Genomic DNA, 17689 nt, shown 5'->3' with positions numbered 1-17689 from the left:
GATTATTTTTTAGAAATTGCTAAACTGTCTTATACTTTGATTAGTTTGAAGAGAATGCTCATATTTGTTCATACTGCACTGGTGTGCTATTGTATTTTGAGTTTTGTCACCATAAAAAACAGCATGTTTTTAATCGTCATACAGTGGATGTGGTGGATTGAATGTATTCTGTTAAGTGTAAAATGGATCAAAAACGATATATTTTAAAAAATATGCAAGGTTTCCAGTATTACTTTGTAAACTATGTCAAATCGTGTCAGTAATAATCTATGTAGCATGTCAAAATATTGAACTAAGCTAATTTTTTTATTGAAAATACCTTTTTAAACTTTAAATCAACCGAGTGGCAGTAAATAAATAATTTCCTTAACCTGTAGTATGTTTAAATATTCAACATTTCTTTCCATTCATGCAGTTGTTTGGAATGATAAATTATCTTACTTTATCTTTAGGATTTTTTTATATCATTATTGCTGAAGACATTACAAACAATCAAAGAATGTTTAAATAACATCAGAAGAACACACAAAACAAACATTTTAACTCTTACACATAAATAAATACATAACTTCCCACTGTCAACAAATGAGAAAGTTTTTGGCATTTTCGTTTCTCTCTATGCTGTACTGTGGGGATACTCAATGTAATTTTTATGGAGTTTTACATTTAGGAGATCAAATATGGACCAAAAAATTGTAATCAAAGTCAATAATTTAATCTTGAAGCCTGAATTTGAATTATTTTAAGTATGTTTTTAAACATTCAATTTAAATGGTCTGTTGTGATATTGTTACCTCTCAGACATTTATTAAAACAAGACCATAATATTTTAACATGAATACATTCGAAAAGCAATTGTTGTACTGTTTCTCGTTTGTGTTTAGTGCTGGAGGAATTTTCCAGATTTCAAGTGTACTGAAATACCTTCAAAGGCCTAAAGAGGGCGCTAACGCATTCTAAAAAAAATGCAACATGCTTTTATTTTGAAAGACCGTCTGGATGGGCGTGTCCTGCTGTTGAAGAGCGAGTCCTTCATGCGGTGCTAACTGAGGTCAGTCAGACGATTTGTGAACAAGCAGTGGAGCCAGTAGAAGGAACTGTCAAGTATACCGGTAATCATTTCTGTTCTCTAAAGTGTCCAGTTTCATGTAGAACGTAAACATGTTGGTCTATTTAGTGGTTTAAATTAGATAAATGGACCCTCGAGCGTTTATTAGCTTCGTTATCCAAATTAGCCTTTAGCTGTTCAGGCTAACTAACAGCTCATCCTATCCGGACCATGTGTTAATGTGATTATAAACGTATGCGGAGGGAGAGGAGGACACGATCAGGAAAGATGTTTAAAAAAAAAAATAAAAAATTAAAACATGATTTTGATGGATTTAAAACTGTTTTCAGATAACAAAAATGTTCATTGTATGGAGCCTTTTTATGGCTTTTTTTCTTCATAGTCTGGCAATTATAGATCATTTACATAACGGGTTTAATTAGGTTTAAGGCCTTTTTATATATACTTTTAAAGCAAGTGTTTTTGAAGACTTTAATAAAAAAAATAGTTGTATTGAAATACTTTTTTATTTGTGTGTCCTGTTATAAAGTTCTATGCTTTTTAAAAAAAAATAATAATTTAATTTAGATTGACTTTTTTGAAGAGTTTTTACACTCATTACTGCTTTGTCAACTTTTCAAAGTGGTTCAATGCAATGCTTTTTTTTTACAAATTGCTAAAAGTTCTTGAAAATAAAAAAAACAAGACTGAAAAGAAATAAAATGTAAAAGGAGCTACCTTTAACAGAAATAACATTATGGAAATAAATGATTTATTTAGGCTTTAACCTTTCTATTATACTGTACGTTCTTGCTTTTAAAGCAGGCATTTATTAAAGACTTGACTAAAGGTTAACAGAAAACACCCTTTTTTGTGTGTGTTTGGTCATTCTGAAAAGTCAATTTTTGTAAAAGTTCATGGTAGACGCCTGTTGGTATAACGAACCAATGCAATAACATATTTCCAAATTGATCTTAGATTTGCTCTTGAAGCTTTTCTGTGTTTGCCCATTATCTTTCAGACTGTTTGATTCTTTTAACACTTTAACACCTGAGGCGGTGTCGGTGACGCTTTAACACAAAATCGTTAACATGCTGTAACTTTTGGACCGTTTACACGAGCAACGTTATTCCAGTAGATTCTGAAGGAGAAAAGCGGCGTGAGCTCACGCCGCTTTTCTCCTTCAGAATCTACTGGAATAACGTTGCTCGTGCTAGCAATTAAAAAAATTACAGTAAATCAAAGAACATAAACACTGGAGCTCCAGTGTTAATGGATTAATGTTATTAAAGATGTTGAAGAGTAAAAAAAGGGAATCTATTATCATTCATCAACAATGTGAAGTCCTAGGAGCGAAAGGAAAAAAGAAGTAATCAGGTGTGTTTCAGTTTGCAATATAAAGTTTGCTGTGATGGGTTAATGGCTTAAAACACAAATCTTTAAAGTGTTTATTGCAAAATCTAAAAGATCAAGCTGCTTTACGTCACTGCTCAGCTTGCACTTATTTACTTCAGCACTTTTCTCATCCATGATGCATTGTGACTTTTCAACTGTGTAATAATAGCTCTGTCTTCAGGCTGTTGTTTATGTAACAGCGTTTCCCTGTCCAGAGTAAAGGCTGAAGGTTAAATCCTAACATCTGACTCGTGTGGTCTTCCTCAGCTCAGTGTAACCGTGATGAGGACCGGACGGTTGCACAGTCATGGATAGAGTGGCATAATGACACATGAGAACCTGACAAACTCCCAGCTGTCTTTCAAAGCTATTGCCCTGCGCATGGTTGACCTTCCTCTTTTGGTCTACAGCTCCCTGGGACAGGTGAGTTTGGATGTATCGCATGGAAATGACTACAAATGCTCTTCCTACTTTATCTATATTTATTCTTTAAAGTTAGATCATCTTCTGATCTGCTTTCAAATTATGATTGTTGTTTTTAGCCAAAATAAAACCAAGATGTGTTGTTTTCTGGGACATAGTTTCTGCAGATCAGCAGGAGTTCATTAGAAATTCACCTCTGAGTTGTGGGGTAGAACCGTCTGCCCCTTTTTGCCATGACCCATAACTGAACTATCGGTTTACACTCTCCAGCTAGCTTATAGCCCCTCACACTCCCAACCAATCACTGACCGTGCAACAAAAATTATGAGCAATATCTGAGCTATGCAGTGTATTTCCTACATCACAAGTAGGATCTTTGTCAAATGGTATTTTCCATCTGGTCCTGATTCACAATTTGAATATAGAAATAAAAATTTCAATCTTAATTGTCTTTATTAATGTCCTCCATCAGAAAAAAATGTCACTAGATAGATAGATAGTTAGATACTATAGCTAGCTATCTAGCTACACATCAAGCCCGGGAAGTTTAAACTCCGCCACAAGATTTTTTTTTAGCCCTGTGATTAAAAAAAATGTGGTTTGGAGTTTAATTAAAAATCAACACAAACTTTAAATCGTTTCTAAATGAGAGTTTTCATCTTCCATTCCTCACTCGGTTACTTTTTTAAAATTTTTTACGGATGTTATTTACGCTTCAGGTCTAATTACCAGGTTTTATAATGGTGGAAATTGGGCTAATTTCCTCCCTTTTTGTTTCGAGTTCGCCTCGCTCCTGGATTCCGCTCCAGGGAAGAAACATCTGCGGAGTGACAGCCCGTCAGCTGCAATCCAAAGTCTGCGTGGCTCATGGCAGAAGTCAGTGCTCAGAGCTACTCCTGTCGCATGTGCGCTCATTTTATCAACAAAACTCACGCTACTGAGAGCTACGGGATAATATTATAGGACAAAATTAATCTACCATGTCAAAAGGCGCTCCGATGTTCAATTTATGGTATAAAAGCTTCAGTTAGCCGGCTCGCGATTCACAGCTCTCAGCTGTGAATCGTGACCCACAAGATTTAAGTCACGACCCACGAGATTTGAGTTGCGACCTACCAGATTTGGTCGAGGCCCATGAGATTTGAGACCCACGAGATTTGAGTCGGTACCCACGAGATTTGAGTCGCAACCCACGAGATTTGAGTCGCGACCCACGGTAAGAACATTGATGTAACATAAGACTCCCACCCGTCCAGCCTGGCAGCGGCCGTGCGTCATCGCAGATCGCTTAACGGCACAGTCGGGGAAGGCCAAGAAATAGTCACCAAGGCGTTGAAATCTAGGGAAAGGGTCATGGAAAGAGGAGGAATGCAGGTTTCCATGACAACGGGCTCTGCTTATCGCATCTTCAGCAGATTGTTTTGATTTGGTCGAGGGAGTGCGTGCAAGAACATGTTAGAAACACTATTGACATGTTTTTCACCAGATTTGGTCTTTAAGTTCATTTGTAAGGGTTCAGGAGCCACTCTCTGATCCATCTTTGAAGGGGGTCTCGGTTTGTTTCCAATTGGACTGAGCTCCGGTTCACTCTGGTTCCTCAGTCTGAATGGGCTCCACTCTCAGAGCGGAACAACTGAACCAAAGCAGCCCTTGTAGCGGGGCATTATGGGAGGTAAACAGAGTAGTGAAGCAACAATGTGACATAGCATGAAATGTGGTTGGATGAGTGCAGGCTTATTAAAACAACTCAACGCGATACACATTGCTTCTCACGCTATTTTCCCAACGATCTGACTGTCATAAACACTTATCAGCATACCTTCTTATCTCCTCAGTAACCATCTTGCAGAATGCCTCAGTCGTACCAAAGCAGCAGGAAAGTGTTGAACCTGTGTTCAAAAGTGGTCAGTAAAACATGAACTTTGAATAAGTGAACCATCCCCACAAGTATTACAAAGTTTAAGACTTCCACTATTCTTTCTCTCATTGATTTGCCCTCTCATGATTCCTGACCAATGACTGAAGAGAGCTTTAGTCATGTGGTTTTGTTCATAAGCTTTGGTTTGAAACAGAAAGGTCTTGTTGAAAAGCAGTCTGAATACAGACCAAACCCAAGATTGACAAATTGATCTGGACCAAATGAAGCCAAGTCAGTCCGGACCAACAGACTTCTCCAGTCTGAAGACATCCTATAATTCTGCATAAGAGTGAAAAGCAAGAGATCATGTCTAATTCCCCAATCATAGTCAAACCGTCAAGTATCAGTGAGTGTCCACTGGCTGATGCACCAATTCATTTCTGGAACGTGTTGTTTATATTTAACAAACACATCAAAACACCAGCTGTGATAGTTTAACACACTCATGCACTTTAACTTCTCTGCTGTGAAGATTAGAGCAGAAAACTATTATTTACTAACCATTAAGGGAGCATGTCTTTGACTCTACAATAACTTCTGTTCTGTACAGTAGAGGAAATTGGATTTGTCTCATAAAGTTGTAGGATCTGTTTTTCTGAGGACTGGATTCTCTGAACACAGCACTTTTATTGAGCTGTGTCGTTTCCTCCGAGGTTTGATCTTTTGCTGTAAGTGCTTGATGCAGTAGTTTGTGGCAGCAGCATGTTGAGACCAGGAGCTCTGCAGAGCTGCAGCTCCTCCTAATCATCTCAGCCCTTTCACCACTGAGCACACAGTCAATCACTGCTGTTAGACATCTGACTGATTCACGCTGAAGCAGAGCAAATGAGGATAACCAAAGCACTCTATGTTGTAGCCCAGACCATCGGGACAGTTATGAAGTCACTCTTGAAATCCACTGTTGTTAGATTTCTGTGTCATCGATTGAACTCAGTTTGATGTTTGGTCTTTCAGCATTTGGATTCAAAATTAAATGTAAATTATCGTTTTTAGGTGTAAATATTTTATTTTTACGTGTCGTCTCATGAATTTCTTTTCTGAGTTTTTCTGTATTCAAATCCTTGTAAATCAGGACCAGATGACAAATCACCGTTTGAAATTATCATATTTGTTACTCAGAGAAAACCACTGGTGGGCCATAAGCTCCCTGCTTTGATCCACAACAAGGTAGAGAAGAATGACGGGGTTACAACTCGGAGGTCATAGTGCTGCTCTGCAGAAACTATGTTCTAGAAAATGACACCAGTAGCTTTGCTTTGATTAAACCTCTGGCAGTTCACAACTAACCTTCTTAGTCTTTACCGAAGCTCGTAAGTGTATCTGTAGAGATGAGGCTAAACTCTTCATCATTCTATCAATAACCCTCCTCTCTTTCTGGTCTTTAGGTGAGTGTCAGCTCAGGTACCAAGAAACTGGTCGCAGTCACTGCTCTTGGTACCGTGTCACTCCTCCTGCTCGCTCGCCGCTTCCAGAGGAGGAAGGGCAAAAAAAGGTCTCACTCGCTGCCATGGGGTCAGGCGGATCTGCAGTTTTTCCCTCCTGGCTTTGCAGAAAACGGTAAGATGTACCAAAATAAACTGTGCGATTTAATGTTTACTCTCACTTTTCATTTGAAAGTTGTGTGCTTCATTTATTAAACGAGTCGTGGTCTGCTCGGCCAATGCAAACCTCCAGCTGGTCCAACATCGGATGATGGATCAAGCTTTTATTTCAGTTTAAGATAAGATAAATGATCAGTTTCTAATAAGAGGCAGTGGACGCTTTTCTTTAGGATGGGAATTAATTAATGCCACTGTGATTAAAAATGACTTTCTTCTTCCAGACCCAAAGCGCTTTAGAAGTCAGTCTTGTATACACTCACACACAGATGAGGACTCAGACATCTGAATACATGTGCAGGCAGAGCAGAGGTCAGCCACTCCACCTCTGCACCATAGCTGTCACACTTTGATAGCAGAGTTTCATCTAAATAAATGTCTTTTTAGGGATTTTTGGGCAAAAAAAGAGCTCCTACCTTCAGTTTTTTTGAAGTCCCTGCATCATATTATATCCATTTATTCAAACATCAAAATTGAATAAAATTAGAGCAGCTTCATGTGAAATGAACCTGACAAACATCAGTAGGAGTGGTATCACAGAAATCACTTGCAATGAAGTAAAATCTTGGACTAAAGCCCTCACTCCGTGGTGATTTATCCGTGTGATGGAGAACATGTGAGCATTCAGACTGGGTCCTGATTTTTTTAGTGGAAATGATGTGAGCCTCTTCAAAAGGGAGAGAAGACGTTATTGTTATCAGGCGGGAGAACGCCGTTCGTCTTTGGTTCAGTTTTATCACATTTAAGGGAACAGGAAGCAGCTGTTCTTCAAACTTCACCTGAGTAAAAAGTGTTTTTAATATGTTCTTGTGACATTTTCTAATGGTGGAGGGCTTATTTAAGGAGAATAAGAATTAAAATGGCATTTCTGAGTATCTTTATGCATATCATTATGAATCAGGAGCAGATGAAAAAATGTCGGGGAAAAAATCCTGTTTGTGGTGTAGAAAATACACTCAAATATGCCAAAAGCTCCCTCCTCCACTCCATTCTGATTCAATCTCTTACACACAAATAGATCCATAACCATCTTTGTTTTCCTCGTCTGAGCTTGAATCTGGAGCTAAACTGTACGGCTGGATAGCTCTGATAGAAATCACCATTTTTGTTGCACTGCTATTGTTAGGTTGGAGGTGTGAGGGGCTGTAAGCTAGCAGGAGAGAGTGTAAACGGGTATTTTTCAGTTACTGGTGGTAAGAAGTGGCGGTTTTATTCCACAATCTTAGTCACAACTCTGAGATGAATTTCTAATGAACTTCTGCATCTCTACAGAAACTATGTTCTTGAAAACGACTGATTTTTTTTTTTAAACTTTCTCTTCTTTCATGTTTGCAGACAACACCAGCCAGAACCTCTCAGTGTCCCTCAACTTTGACCAAACTGGATCTAATTTGGTCCTAACAGGAGATGACCAAACGATATCTGGGTCTCTGCTGAGTCTGGCCTCCGTAAGACAAAGTCACACTTTTATATTTCATGTAGAGCCTCAGAGCTCTGAAGCTGTAGAACAAGAAGTTTGACAGGCTGATGTGAACAGAGGTAATCTGCTGCTCGTTGATCTGTGCAGGTAAAAAGCATGAATTCCTCCAGCAGCAGCACCTGTGCGAACGAATCCACCTGTTGGGACGGAGCAGGAGACGCAGAGGTCGGCAGTGTGGTCGGCTTATCCGCCGCCACACCTGAAAACCTCTACCTTATGGGTGAGAACACGGTGGTCACACATTAGGAGAGAATACGCCTGCTCAGGGTTTTGTTTTCTTGGGTCACATCAGCGTTCCAGAGGCTCAATGTTTGTTTTCCTCGTGGTCAGGGATGGATTTATTTGAGGAGGCGCTGCGGCGGTGGGAGGAGGCGCTGACGTTCAGGAGCAGACAGACTGAGGACGATGCGAGCTGTGGCTCCGCTGGAGATGCCATCGCTGAGCAGAGCATGGAGGTGACTGACTTCTACTGAGACGGACGGCATAACGGGGCTTAATTCTGACTTCAGCTTTCTCAGATCACTGATATTAACATTGTTTACAGTCCCACTCTGATCTTCTTCTGATCTGTTGTCAAAGCGTTCCCAGTACTCTTTTTTAATTATGTCCTTTTTACACAAAACCTGTCATTTATTTTCTAGGACATAGTTTCTGCAGAGCGGCAGGAGTTTATTAGAAATTCATCTCTGAGTTGTGGGCAACTCCACCCTCCTTCCCCTCTTAAAGTTTGTGGCCTGCCCAGCACTTATCTTACGTAAAAACTGTCATCTTTGTTTTCCTTCTGTTCCTAATTCAGAACAATTTGAAAAACAATATTAATTTAAGCAAAATTTTATTTACATATCTTTGCCAAAAATATAATTTTCATGGAGTGGGTCTTAAGATTACACAGTGATTTTCTTTGTGGGTTTAAAACTGATTGAGGCCAGTTTATAAACAGCAGACAAACCTGTTAAAGCTCATGTACTCCTCAGAAGGCCAGTTCACTCTATGCAAGTATGACAGGAAGTAAATGATAAATAGAGAGGTGTATTTATACCTCTGCATACGTGAGTTGAAACATGAATCACGGCTCATCTCTCCTGCACAGACACGCAGCGCCACAGTCTGCTGCAAAGACTGCTGCTGAGTTCTGAGTGGAGTCCCTGTGAGCTCAAATGCATTGGAGAAGTCATTTAATCAGATGTGTCTGAACAAGATCATGCTGTAAAAATGATCAACTTTCAGTTAAAGTCCCAATCAATCATCATTTTTATGATGTTTTAAGCCAAAATCAAAAAACCTGTGATGTTTTCTAGGACATAGTTTCTGCAGGAGTTGTGACTGTTGGCCTGTCCCGACTTCCCATCATCCCTTTGTTTACATTCTTACCTGTTAGATTACAGCTCCGTACAACCACAACCTAACATTACTGATGCAACAAAAACAGTGAGCAATATCAGAGCTATCCATCTGAAGAGTTTAGATCCAGATTCCAGCTCGGACGAGGAAAACAAAGACGTTCATGGATCTATTTGTCTACAAGTGGATGCATCAGAATCGAGCAGAGCTGAGAGACTTTGGCCTGGCGACTGTAAAAACTACAAGCTTCTTTTTATCCTTTAAGCTTAATTTTCTCTATATATGTCCTCCATCAGAAAAATGCCACCAGAACATGACAAAAACACCAAAAACATCATTTTCATTGGAGTGGGTCTTTAAAAGAAGAAAATGATAACAACAGAAAAAGACCAAACTAAAGAAAAACATTAATATTACTACTACTACTAGTAAAAATAATCAGGCATTTTTAATAAAGTGATGCATCTTGAGAGTATTTCATTGCTTTTCTAGCAGCTTCTGTTAGTCCTAATTTCTGATGTGATCCACTTGTTGTCAAACTGCATCAGTCTAATAAGTGGCTGGTTTAGTGTTTCTCCATGCTAAGACTGCTGTGATCTAATGCTCCACCATGAAGCTCTCTGTCACACTGTGACAAACCTCCATAGTCCAAATGATGGCAGATTTTTGTCTCTGTGAATAAAGCTAATCAGCTGGTTTTGTCTGGACTAACACAGAAAAGTCAAATCTGACAGCAGATTGTTTGGTTTGTGTTGTTGATGACCTCAAATCTGTTGGATGATACTGAAATGAATTAGAAGAATGAAGAGTGACAGGATTCATTGTTGTGATGTGTGGCTCTGAGCCTCGTTTCTGTTGTCTGTTCAGGATGTGATCAGCATCGAGTTCGTCCACCGGCTGAAGTCTCTGCTGGAGAGGGCTTATCACCTCCAGGAGGAGTTTGAGGGAGTGCTGGGCCTGTCCGAGTCCTCCTCTCACACCAGTAGCCAGGGTGAGCTGCTGGAACAGTCTTTAGTCTACTCTGGACCAACATGGAGCTTCAGAGCAGGAGTCAAACAGCTGTTCTTCAGCAAAGCTCAGCTTTTGCATTCTCTCTAAGATGAGATATTCTCTCAAATGGAGTCTGGAGCATCTAGATTTCCTCCAGCGCTGATGTTGAACCTGGGTTTTCATTCCAATTCATGTTTTTTGTAGGGTTGGGCACCGAAGTTCGGTTCCAAGTTATAATTTACGCTGTTCTACCGAAACTGAAAGAAGCTGCTGCATTTCGGTTCCAAGTTTCATTGAAGGTCTATCTGTCTTAGGACATATTGATCACTTCTACTCTGTTCAGTACTTTGAAGTTCTAGCAATCGCTTTGGCTTTCCTGCGATAGTGGGCGGGCTCATATAAAACCGCTGATGAGGCGAGCACGAGAGCGCATGCCGCGCTCGAATGTCTGACTGCATTTCACAGCAAGTCACAGAAGTTTGACAGGTCGCTGCGCCCCATCATCCAATCAGGAACTAACCAAATATGACCGTTTTGTCCTGTCACAGCGCGGCGGTTCTCTGGGTGCAGCCTCCCTTCAGTGGAGCTCGCCTACTCCACACGCCAAGTGGTAGACACCCACTGCGGGGAGCGTGGTGCGCGAGCAGCCGCCTTGGCTCTCCTGAACTGTGATGTTTTATTTATTTTCATCGAGACGATAATAGAATAGAAAAAGGTCCCCTATTTTTTTTCTCCTCTCAGGTTAATGCGGGACAGCCTTCAAACTCAGTCACAGAGACACAGAAACACAGCGGAAGCGGCTGTCATGCAGACACACCCAGAGTGAGATTAAAACACTGGTAACTCCTCAGACAAGCTCAGGATCGCATGTTAGACGGGCGACGAGCAGCGAATTCACCGTGCAGCAAAAGAGGGGAGGGGCCATCAGTTTGCGGCTCAGCGGTTGTGGAGCTCTGATTTAAGAGGAACAACCAGCACGTCAAAAAAACGACACCCAAAACGTCAATTTTTGACACTGAGGTCTTAACCATGCGTCAGTATGTGACTTGGGAATAAAAATGTGTTGATATGGGAAGATGTAGATGTAGGCATTATTTTTTTATTACTAAAGTGCCAAAATTGGCACCGATGAGGAACCGAAACTGAAACCAAAGAACCGCTTTGGCACCGAAACCGAATAAAACCCAATCGGTGCCCAACCCAAATTATTAGTTTGATTCAAAGCAGCTTTCAGTGATTCTCATGTTCACAGTGATTTCAAACCTCTTCTCTCCTCGCTGTCGCAGCTCAAATGGCGGACCTTTTGGTGAGAGACGATCTGGACGACGCCTGTCTGAGAGACAGCATCAGCATCGCCTCCACTGACTCGTTTGTCTCTGCTGCTGAGGTTTGCAGCAGAACTCCTTCACACTCACAGATCTGTGCTGGCATAGAGAACTGCTTCTCTTCATGATTTAGCTTTGGTTCCTTTCAGTTTTCCTCCTAAAGTAAACAAAAGTCTGATGCAACAGCGTCTCTTAATCTGAGTCTGTCTGAACCCCTAAAGCCACGCCTGAGACCCAGCAGGACGTAGACTGGAATAGCTCTGATCTTGTGTCTACCAGGACTTCCTTGATCTCGTTTACTCATTAAGTCTTAGAGGGGCTGAGCTGTGCTTCACTTGACCCACAAAGAACAACCTGAAGAAGAAGCTATTACACACTAACAGACCCAGCTTTTAGCTATAAATGTTCATTTCATAGAAATGTCTTTATTTAAGTCATCTATCGTAGTTACTGGAGAAGAAAAAGTTGATTTTTAATCACTGAAAACCCAAATTTTACCATACTCCTGTCAACATCCAGCCTTTAAACAGCTGTTTGGTCTGTGGTGTTCTGGCACACTCAGCATCCGTAATGTCTAACTCAGATCACATGACTATCGTAAGCCAATCCCTTTGTTTGTTATTGGATTCCATCTGCAATCTCTAATTTTTTTAAAAGGTATTTTCCACAAACTGATCTCTATTCTAGATTCTCTGGAAACCTTTTCTAGTTGATTTAACAGAAATAAAGATCAAATGGTTTGTAGGGAAAACAAATCCAGATTGTAGTTGTTTCTTGTTAAAATACATTTTAACAAACTCCAGTGAATACAAAAAAGTGAAATCTTTGTTTCAGCCTCAGGCGTCGGAGCACAGGGACCTCCGAAGCGTTCTGGCTCAGCATCCTTTCTATGAGGAGGCGCTGCAGATGGCTGAGGAGGGCCAGATCTCCTGCCGGGTGCTGAGGTGGGACCTGATGCTGCGTTGAAACCAAAGTAGAAGCGGAGACAGATGAATCTGTTTCAGAAAATCACTTTTTTTTTTTTTTAATTGGACTTTCAGAACGGAGATCCTGGAGTGTCACGGGGACTTGGACTTCCTGGCTAAGCTGCACTGTGTGCGGCAGGCGTGTGAGGTACGGTCTGATCTGACCTTCAAACTTCATGTTCCTGCTGTAGAGGTGATGGAGATGACCTGGAAAAAGCTTCAAATGTGATTTTAAGAAGAGTATACCAGCTTACACTGGTGTTTTTATAAGAAGCATTTTAATAAAATAGAGCTTTCTAAACATCTTCTAGATATTGAATTAATGGATCTTCACCCCTAAGAACTCATGGTGACATCAGTAGAACAGGAAAATATCAGAAATGTGTTGGTTTGTGGTGTCTTTTACATGGTTATGGTTATTCTGTTAATAAATAACAGTGATAAATTTGAAGATGCTTCATCAAAGTCATGAACTCATTTTGAGCCATTTTTAGCTGTTAGCTTGTGTGTGGAAGCACATTACATGGAAAAATGGATGACAATAAGTATTTGTGCTGGTAAAAACATGGAAAATGTATTAATTTTACTCCAATGTTTCATATAATAATTATGAGTATGCAGTTTCATTGCCAAAATTTTAGAAAATCTGTTATTTTCTTTCTTTCTGTTATTTCTGCATTTTTCATCTGCTCCCGATTCACTACAATTTGAATAAATACTCAGAAATTTGATTTTAATTTTAATCTTAATGAAAATTGTGTTTTCATTTAATGTTCTTGTGACATTTTTCTGAGGATGGAGGACATTTATTTAAAAAAATCAGCTCCAGTTTTGGAAATTGTTGTGAATCAGGAGCAGATAATAAAATGTTGTTGGAAAAAGTGTGGCATACAAACTAGAAACAGGAGGCCACAAGCTCCCTGCTCCGCTCCATTCTGATGCATCCAAATGGATCCATGAACGTCTTTGTGTTTCTCATCTGAGCTGGAATCTGGATCCAAACTGTACAGCTAAATAGCCATTTTTGTTGCACCGCTAATTCTAGGTGGGGATTGTGTGGGGCTGGAAGCTAACGGGAGAGAGTGTAAACAGATGGATGATGGGTAGTGGCGGCAGCTGTACTCCGTATCCACAGTTCGCTGAATATTTAGAAATAAATCTCTAAGAAAGTATGTCCTAGAAAACAAAAAAAATAATATTTAGGCTATAAGCGGCATAATCATCATTAAAGGATTTCACAATAGATCAAAAGATGATCAGAGTGGGACTTTAAACTAAATCTGATTTGTAGTTTTTCCATCTTTATATAAGAGCTCCTAAACTTCAACAATATTGATACTAAAAAGTGCTTTTGTCAGACTTTCCTGGGTTTTAAAATGTTGTTTCAGCAGCTGCTTTATTGGTGATCCTTTATCCATCATTAGGCTTAAATTTAAGGTTACTTTCATAGAAAGGTAATGGTGTTGATCACAAAGTCCTATGTGAGATGTAACGGAGTAATGTTGTGGTCTCCAGCTCATTCTGTGTGACCGGGCCACCAGGATGTTTCTGGCCAACACAGGAAAGAAGATCCTGTCTTCCATTATCGTTCAAGCTCAGAAGGTAAAACTGTAAATGCACAGTCTGCAAAATGATCTAAGGGAGTCTTCTCTAAATATCATCGTCTTCCTCCAGAGTCCTAAGAGGTTTGAGGACGTGTTTGAGGAGATGATCTCCTTCCTGGAGGAGGCTGAGCACTGGGAGGACACGGAGATGGAGCTGGCTGCACGAGGGGTTTGTTTCACCGCTCTAACGCTTCGACTTCCTGTTCCGCAAGAAAGAAGCAGCACATTAATATTTGATTCTCATGCCCACCAGGTGAGGCACTTGAACTTCTACGACATCGTGCTGGACTTCATCCTCATGGACTCCTTTGAGGACCTGGAGAACCCTCCTTTCTCCATCCAGAACGTCATCAACAACCGCTGGCTGAACAGTTCCTTCAAGGAGACGGTGAGAACTTACTTTGGGTTTGGCCACTTATCAAACTTCATACCCTGGTCTGGGTGAGTACTTGATTCTGATTGGCTGAAGGGTGTCCATTATAAAGTTCTGCTCACATTGCTTGAATGTTCTGTCATTGCGCTGGTCTAAACACCAGTTGGTAACCAGAACAACAGGAACTTAACTTATTTCTTCAATCAAAGCGATCTAGAAAACTACATGTGGACTTTATTTCATTGAAACAAACTTTAGCTTCATCATCTGGACATAAACGAGCGATATGAGGTGAACTTTCCCTCTGAAATGATGCTTTGTATCACTCAACATGGCATTAACATTTCCTCCGCTGCAGCAGAGCGGGATCAGTGCAGGCTACGTAAAACGAGTTCTCAAAGTTTTTGTGGCGGAGGGCCAAATTAAAAACTCAACATTAGACTGGGGGCCAATTTTGGTCAAGAAAATTGATATACAAAAAAAATACTGTTTAAAAGCTTGTCAGTTGTACAGTTAACAGAGCAAGATTTGAAACATTTTTAACAGAGAAATATCATAATTTTTTGGCCAAAATCCGACCTGTGTGACGTCTATTTCAGACTATATTGTAAGGAAAACTTATTTACAACAAACAGTCCGCCTTAGTTGCTGTCAGAAGTTGCTGCCCAGATCTATTACTCATCTAATAATTCTATCCCTTGATGGACTTATTTCCTCAAACGTTTTCTTTTTCTCTGGGAAAACAATGTCAGCTACTTTCAGCGTAAATTCTTTTACAAACTCCATCACTGAAGAGCTTTCTACGCCTGATCATTTCCAAAGCCACAACCTAGCTAGCTTCTGTCACTTTCCATTTTTGCAAACATTCTCTGCTGTGCAGTGTAGCCTCGTTGTAGTTGTTGGAGTTTATTGTCTCACTCCTCGCTGGTAAATTTGTCATAGTTTTTATGATTTGTAACATAGTGACGATTAATGTTAATTTCTTTGAGCATTGCATTTACCTGCTTGTAAATTAGTCACGATTCTATCCAGTCCACGAGGTACGACAGAGTAAGCATTTGTCCGCTTAGCTTGAATGTGCCTTTTCTCTGTGCCAACATAACATCTTTTCCTCAAAGGAACCTCATCTAACTCTCTCTCTGAGTCCTGTTCATCCTCATCCTTTCTGCTGCCACTTTCTCCCAGAGGCAGCCAGATGGAAAATGTCTGCCCTCTAGTGGTGAAATGAATTCACTGTACCATTGGCATCTGGGTGTAATTACCTTTTTCCCTGCAGATGTCGCCAGAAACCTCGAAACAAAAACATTTTTTCCAAGCAATGTACAGTTGGTAATAATTTATTGAGGGCCACAAAAACTAGTCAGCTTTTTATGAAAAAAAATTTAAGAAAAGCTAAAGGTACAAATAACTTATTTGATATTTGTCTTTGGTAAGTCACAATTGTATAAGCGGGGTAATGTCCTTGGAGGTCTCCATTATCAGAAATTCATGGACTCTTCTGAAGGAAGCATCCTCTGCTTTGCAATAGATCCCACACTGTGTAGAACTGTGCTAGTAGACTATTGATGTACAGAAAGGAGTAGAAACACATGAATCTTCCCAGAGACTTGTCTAGATTCCATTTCTACTGTGTTCTATTTTCAGGCGGTGGCATCGAGCTGTTGGTCAGTCCTAAAGCAGAAGAGGAAACACATGAAGGTTCATATCTGACACTACACTTGTTCTAATATACTCAGTCACATGACTGATGGTCAGAAGCTTTGCTGTAAATGTTGTTCTAGTTATTGGCAAAATGGATCCCTATAAACTGACCGGAATGTTTTTTCTTTTTTTCTTGTTAGATTCCAGATGGCTTCATCGCTCGCTTCTACGCCGTGTGTGAACAGATCAGTCCAGTTCTGGCCTGGGGCTTCCTTGGCCCAAAGAGCTCTCTGCAGGAGCTGTGCTGCTTCTTTAAGGTCAGACACCTCCTCAGAAACGCAGCACCAGGACTGCAGGATGTGCAGAAACTGACGACGCGTGTTCTGTTTGTAGGAGCAGGTGCTGCACTTCCTGAAGGACATATTTGATCTGGAGAAAGTGCGTTACTCCACAGTGGAGAGTATGGCGGAGGACATGCTGCACCTTCTGCACCGGCGAGCTGAGCTGCTGCTGGCATACCTGGGAGCAGACCACCTCCCGCCCCTCAGCAGCTGCAGCGGCGGCGGCGAGCTGCAGCTGCTCCCCACAGCTCTGCTGGAGGCACCGGTACAGTGAATTTCCAGCTTTAGTGCAACATTTGGACCAAAGGAAACGTACTGATGACAACACATCTCCATGTGTTGGATGTGACCTCCTCCCCTTCTCTACAGTGCCATGGCAGAAATATCATAGCAATAATGTTTAACTTCACAGGGTTTATTGTGCCGTATAGATTATTTAGAGCACATAGGCAGTTTGAGTGACACTTGAATTATTTATTTTATTATCAACAGGTTTATCTTGTAGATTTAGCTGCGCTTGTGTTCAGCTTTTAATGTGAGCTTTGTCAGATCAGCTGAATGTATCCTCGTCCTGTTTAATGTTAGCAGTGCAATATTTGGCTGTTCATGCTGCTCGTTGCTAAAGCCACGCCCCCTCTGAGGGGCTGGACACAATATTTATGGGTAGCTGTATTAAGAAAAACATTCATGCAGGGATTGGGTCGCTTCTGCTGATCACGGCCAGTAAAGAGAAAATGAAACGATGCATCTTCTATTTGTGCCAGTCTTTGTAAATGGGCAACAACACAAGCAGCCTTACCATGAACGCACAAATGTATTCAAGGAGACACAGCTGTCCTGTTCTGCACTGCCATGTTGAAACCTCACACAACCGATGTCTGTGTCAGTGTGACCTCACAGTTTCAGCCGTCATTGATCACAGATCAGCCCCAGAACAAACAGTCGCTGGGTTCATGGAGGCCAGTACAGGAACAGATCTCATTTTAAAGCTAATTAGTTTTGGATCTAGTGTTTTAGGAAGTTTCAGAGAAACTGCAGTGCTTGGAGAATGATCTTCAGTTTTCAGTCGCAGCTTTTCCAGGTTTCTGATTGAAAGTGGAAGCAGCACCAAAGAAATCCCACTTGTTTTCGGGGCATCTATTTGAATCTTGTTGCTGCTATTGTGACTGTGAGTTTGTCATGTGCAAAATCAGCAAATAAACACTAAAATGTGTGATTTTTTTTTTTTTTGTCCCCAACCTCTGTAT

The 17689-nt window shown here is 40.6% G+C and overlaps 1 protein-coding gene across 1 annotated transcript; it reads left to right on the top strand.

Annotated features, from left to right (window-relative positions):
* Positions 1 to 953: 953 nt before the first annotated feature.
* miga1 (mitoguardin 1) lies at positions 954 to 17655 on the top strand. Its single transcript, XM_024281591.2, has 16 exons — positions 954 to 1112; positions 2711 to 2866; positions 6170 to 6341; positions 7718 to 7830; positions 7950 to 8082; positions 8193 to 8317; positions 10071 to 10194; positions 11480 to 11580; positions 12353 to 12462; positions 12559 to 12631; positions 13999 to 14085; positions 14158 to 14256; positions 14341 to 14475; positions 16105 to 16158; positions 16302 to 16418; positions 16495 to 17655. The coding sequence occupies exons 2-16, from the start codon at positions 2768 to 2770 to the stop codon at positions 16714 to 16716; spliced, it is 1764 nt and encodes a 587-aa protein (XP_024137359.1). The 5' UTR covers positions 954 to 1112; positions 2711 to 2767; the 3' UTR covers positions 16717 to 17655.
* Positions 17656 to 17689: the final 34 nt, after the last annotated feature.

This window comes from Oryzias melastigma, linkage group LG17, assembly GCF_002922805.2.
Source record: "Oryzias melastigma strain HK-1 linkage group LG17, ASM292280v2, whole genome shotgun sequence".
Taxonomy (NCBI): domain Eukaryota; kingdom Metazoa; phylum Chordata; class Actinopteri; order Beloniformes; family Adrianichthyidae; genus Oryzias; species Oryzias melastigma.
Note: the sequence above shows the minus strand (reverse complement) of the source record. Positions and strands in the feature narration are given on the sequence as shown.

Coding starts and splice junctions, on each gene's coding strand:
- miga1 (XM_024281591.2), top strand. CDS start 2,768: ATGACACATGAGAACCTGACAAACTCCCAGCTGTCTTTCAAAGCTATT. Junction 6,342..7,717: donor TCCTGGCTTTGCAGAAAACG/GTAAGATGTACC, acceptor TCATGTTTGCAG/ACAACACCAGCCAGAACCTC. Junction 12,463..12,558: donor ATCTCCTGCCGGGTGCTGAG/GTGGGACCTGAT, acceptor TTGGACTTTCAG/AACGGAGATCCTGGAGTGTC.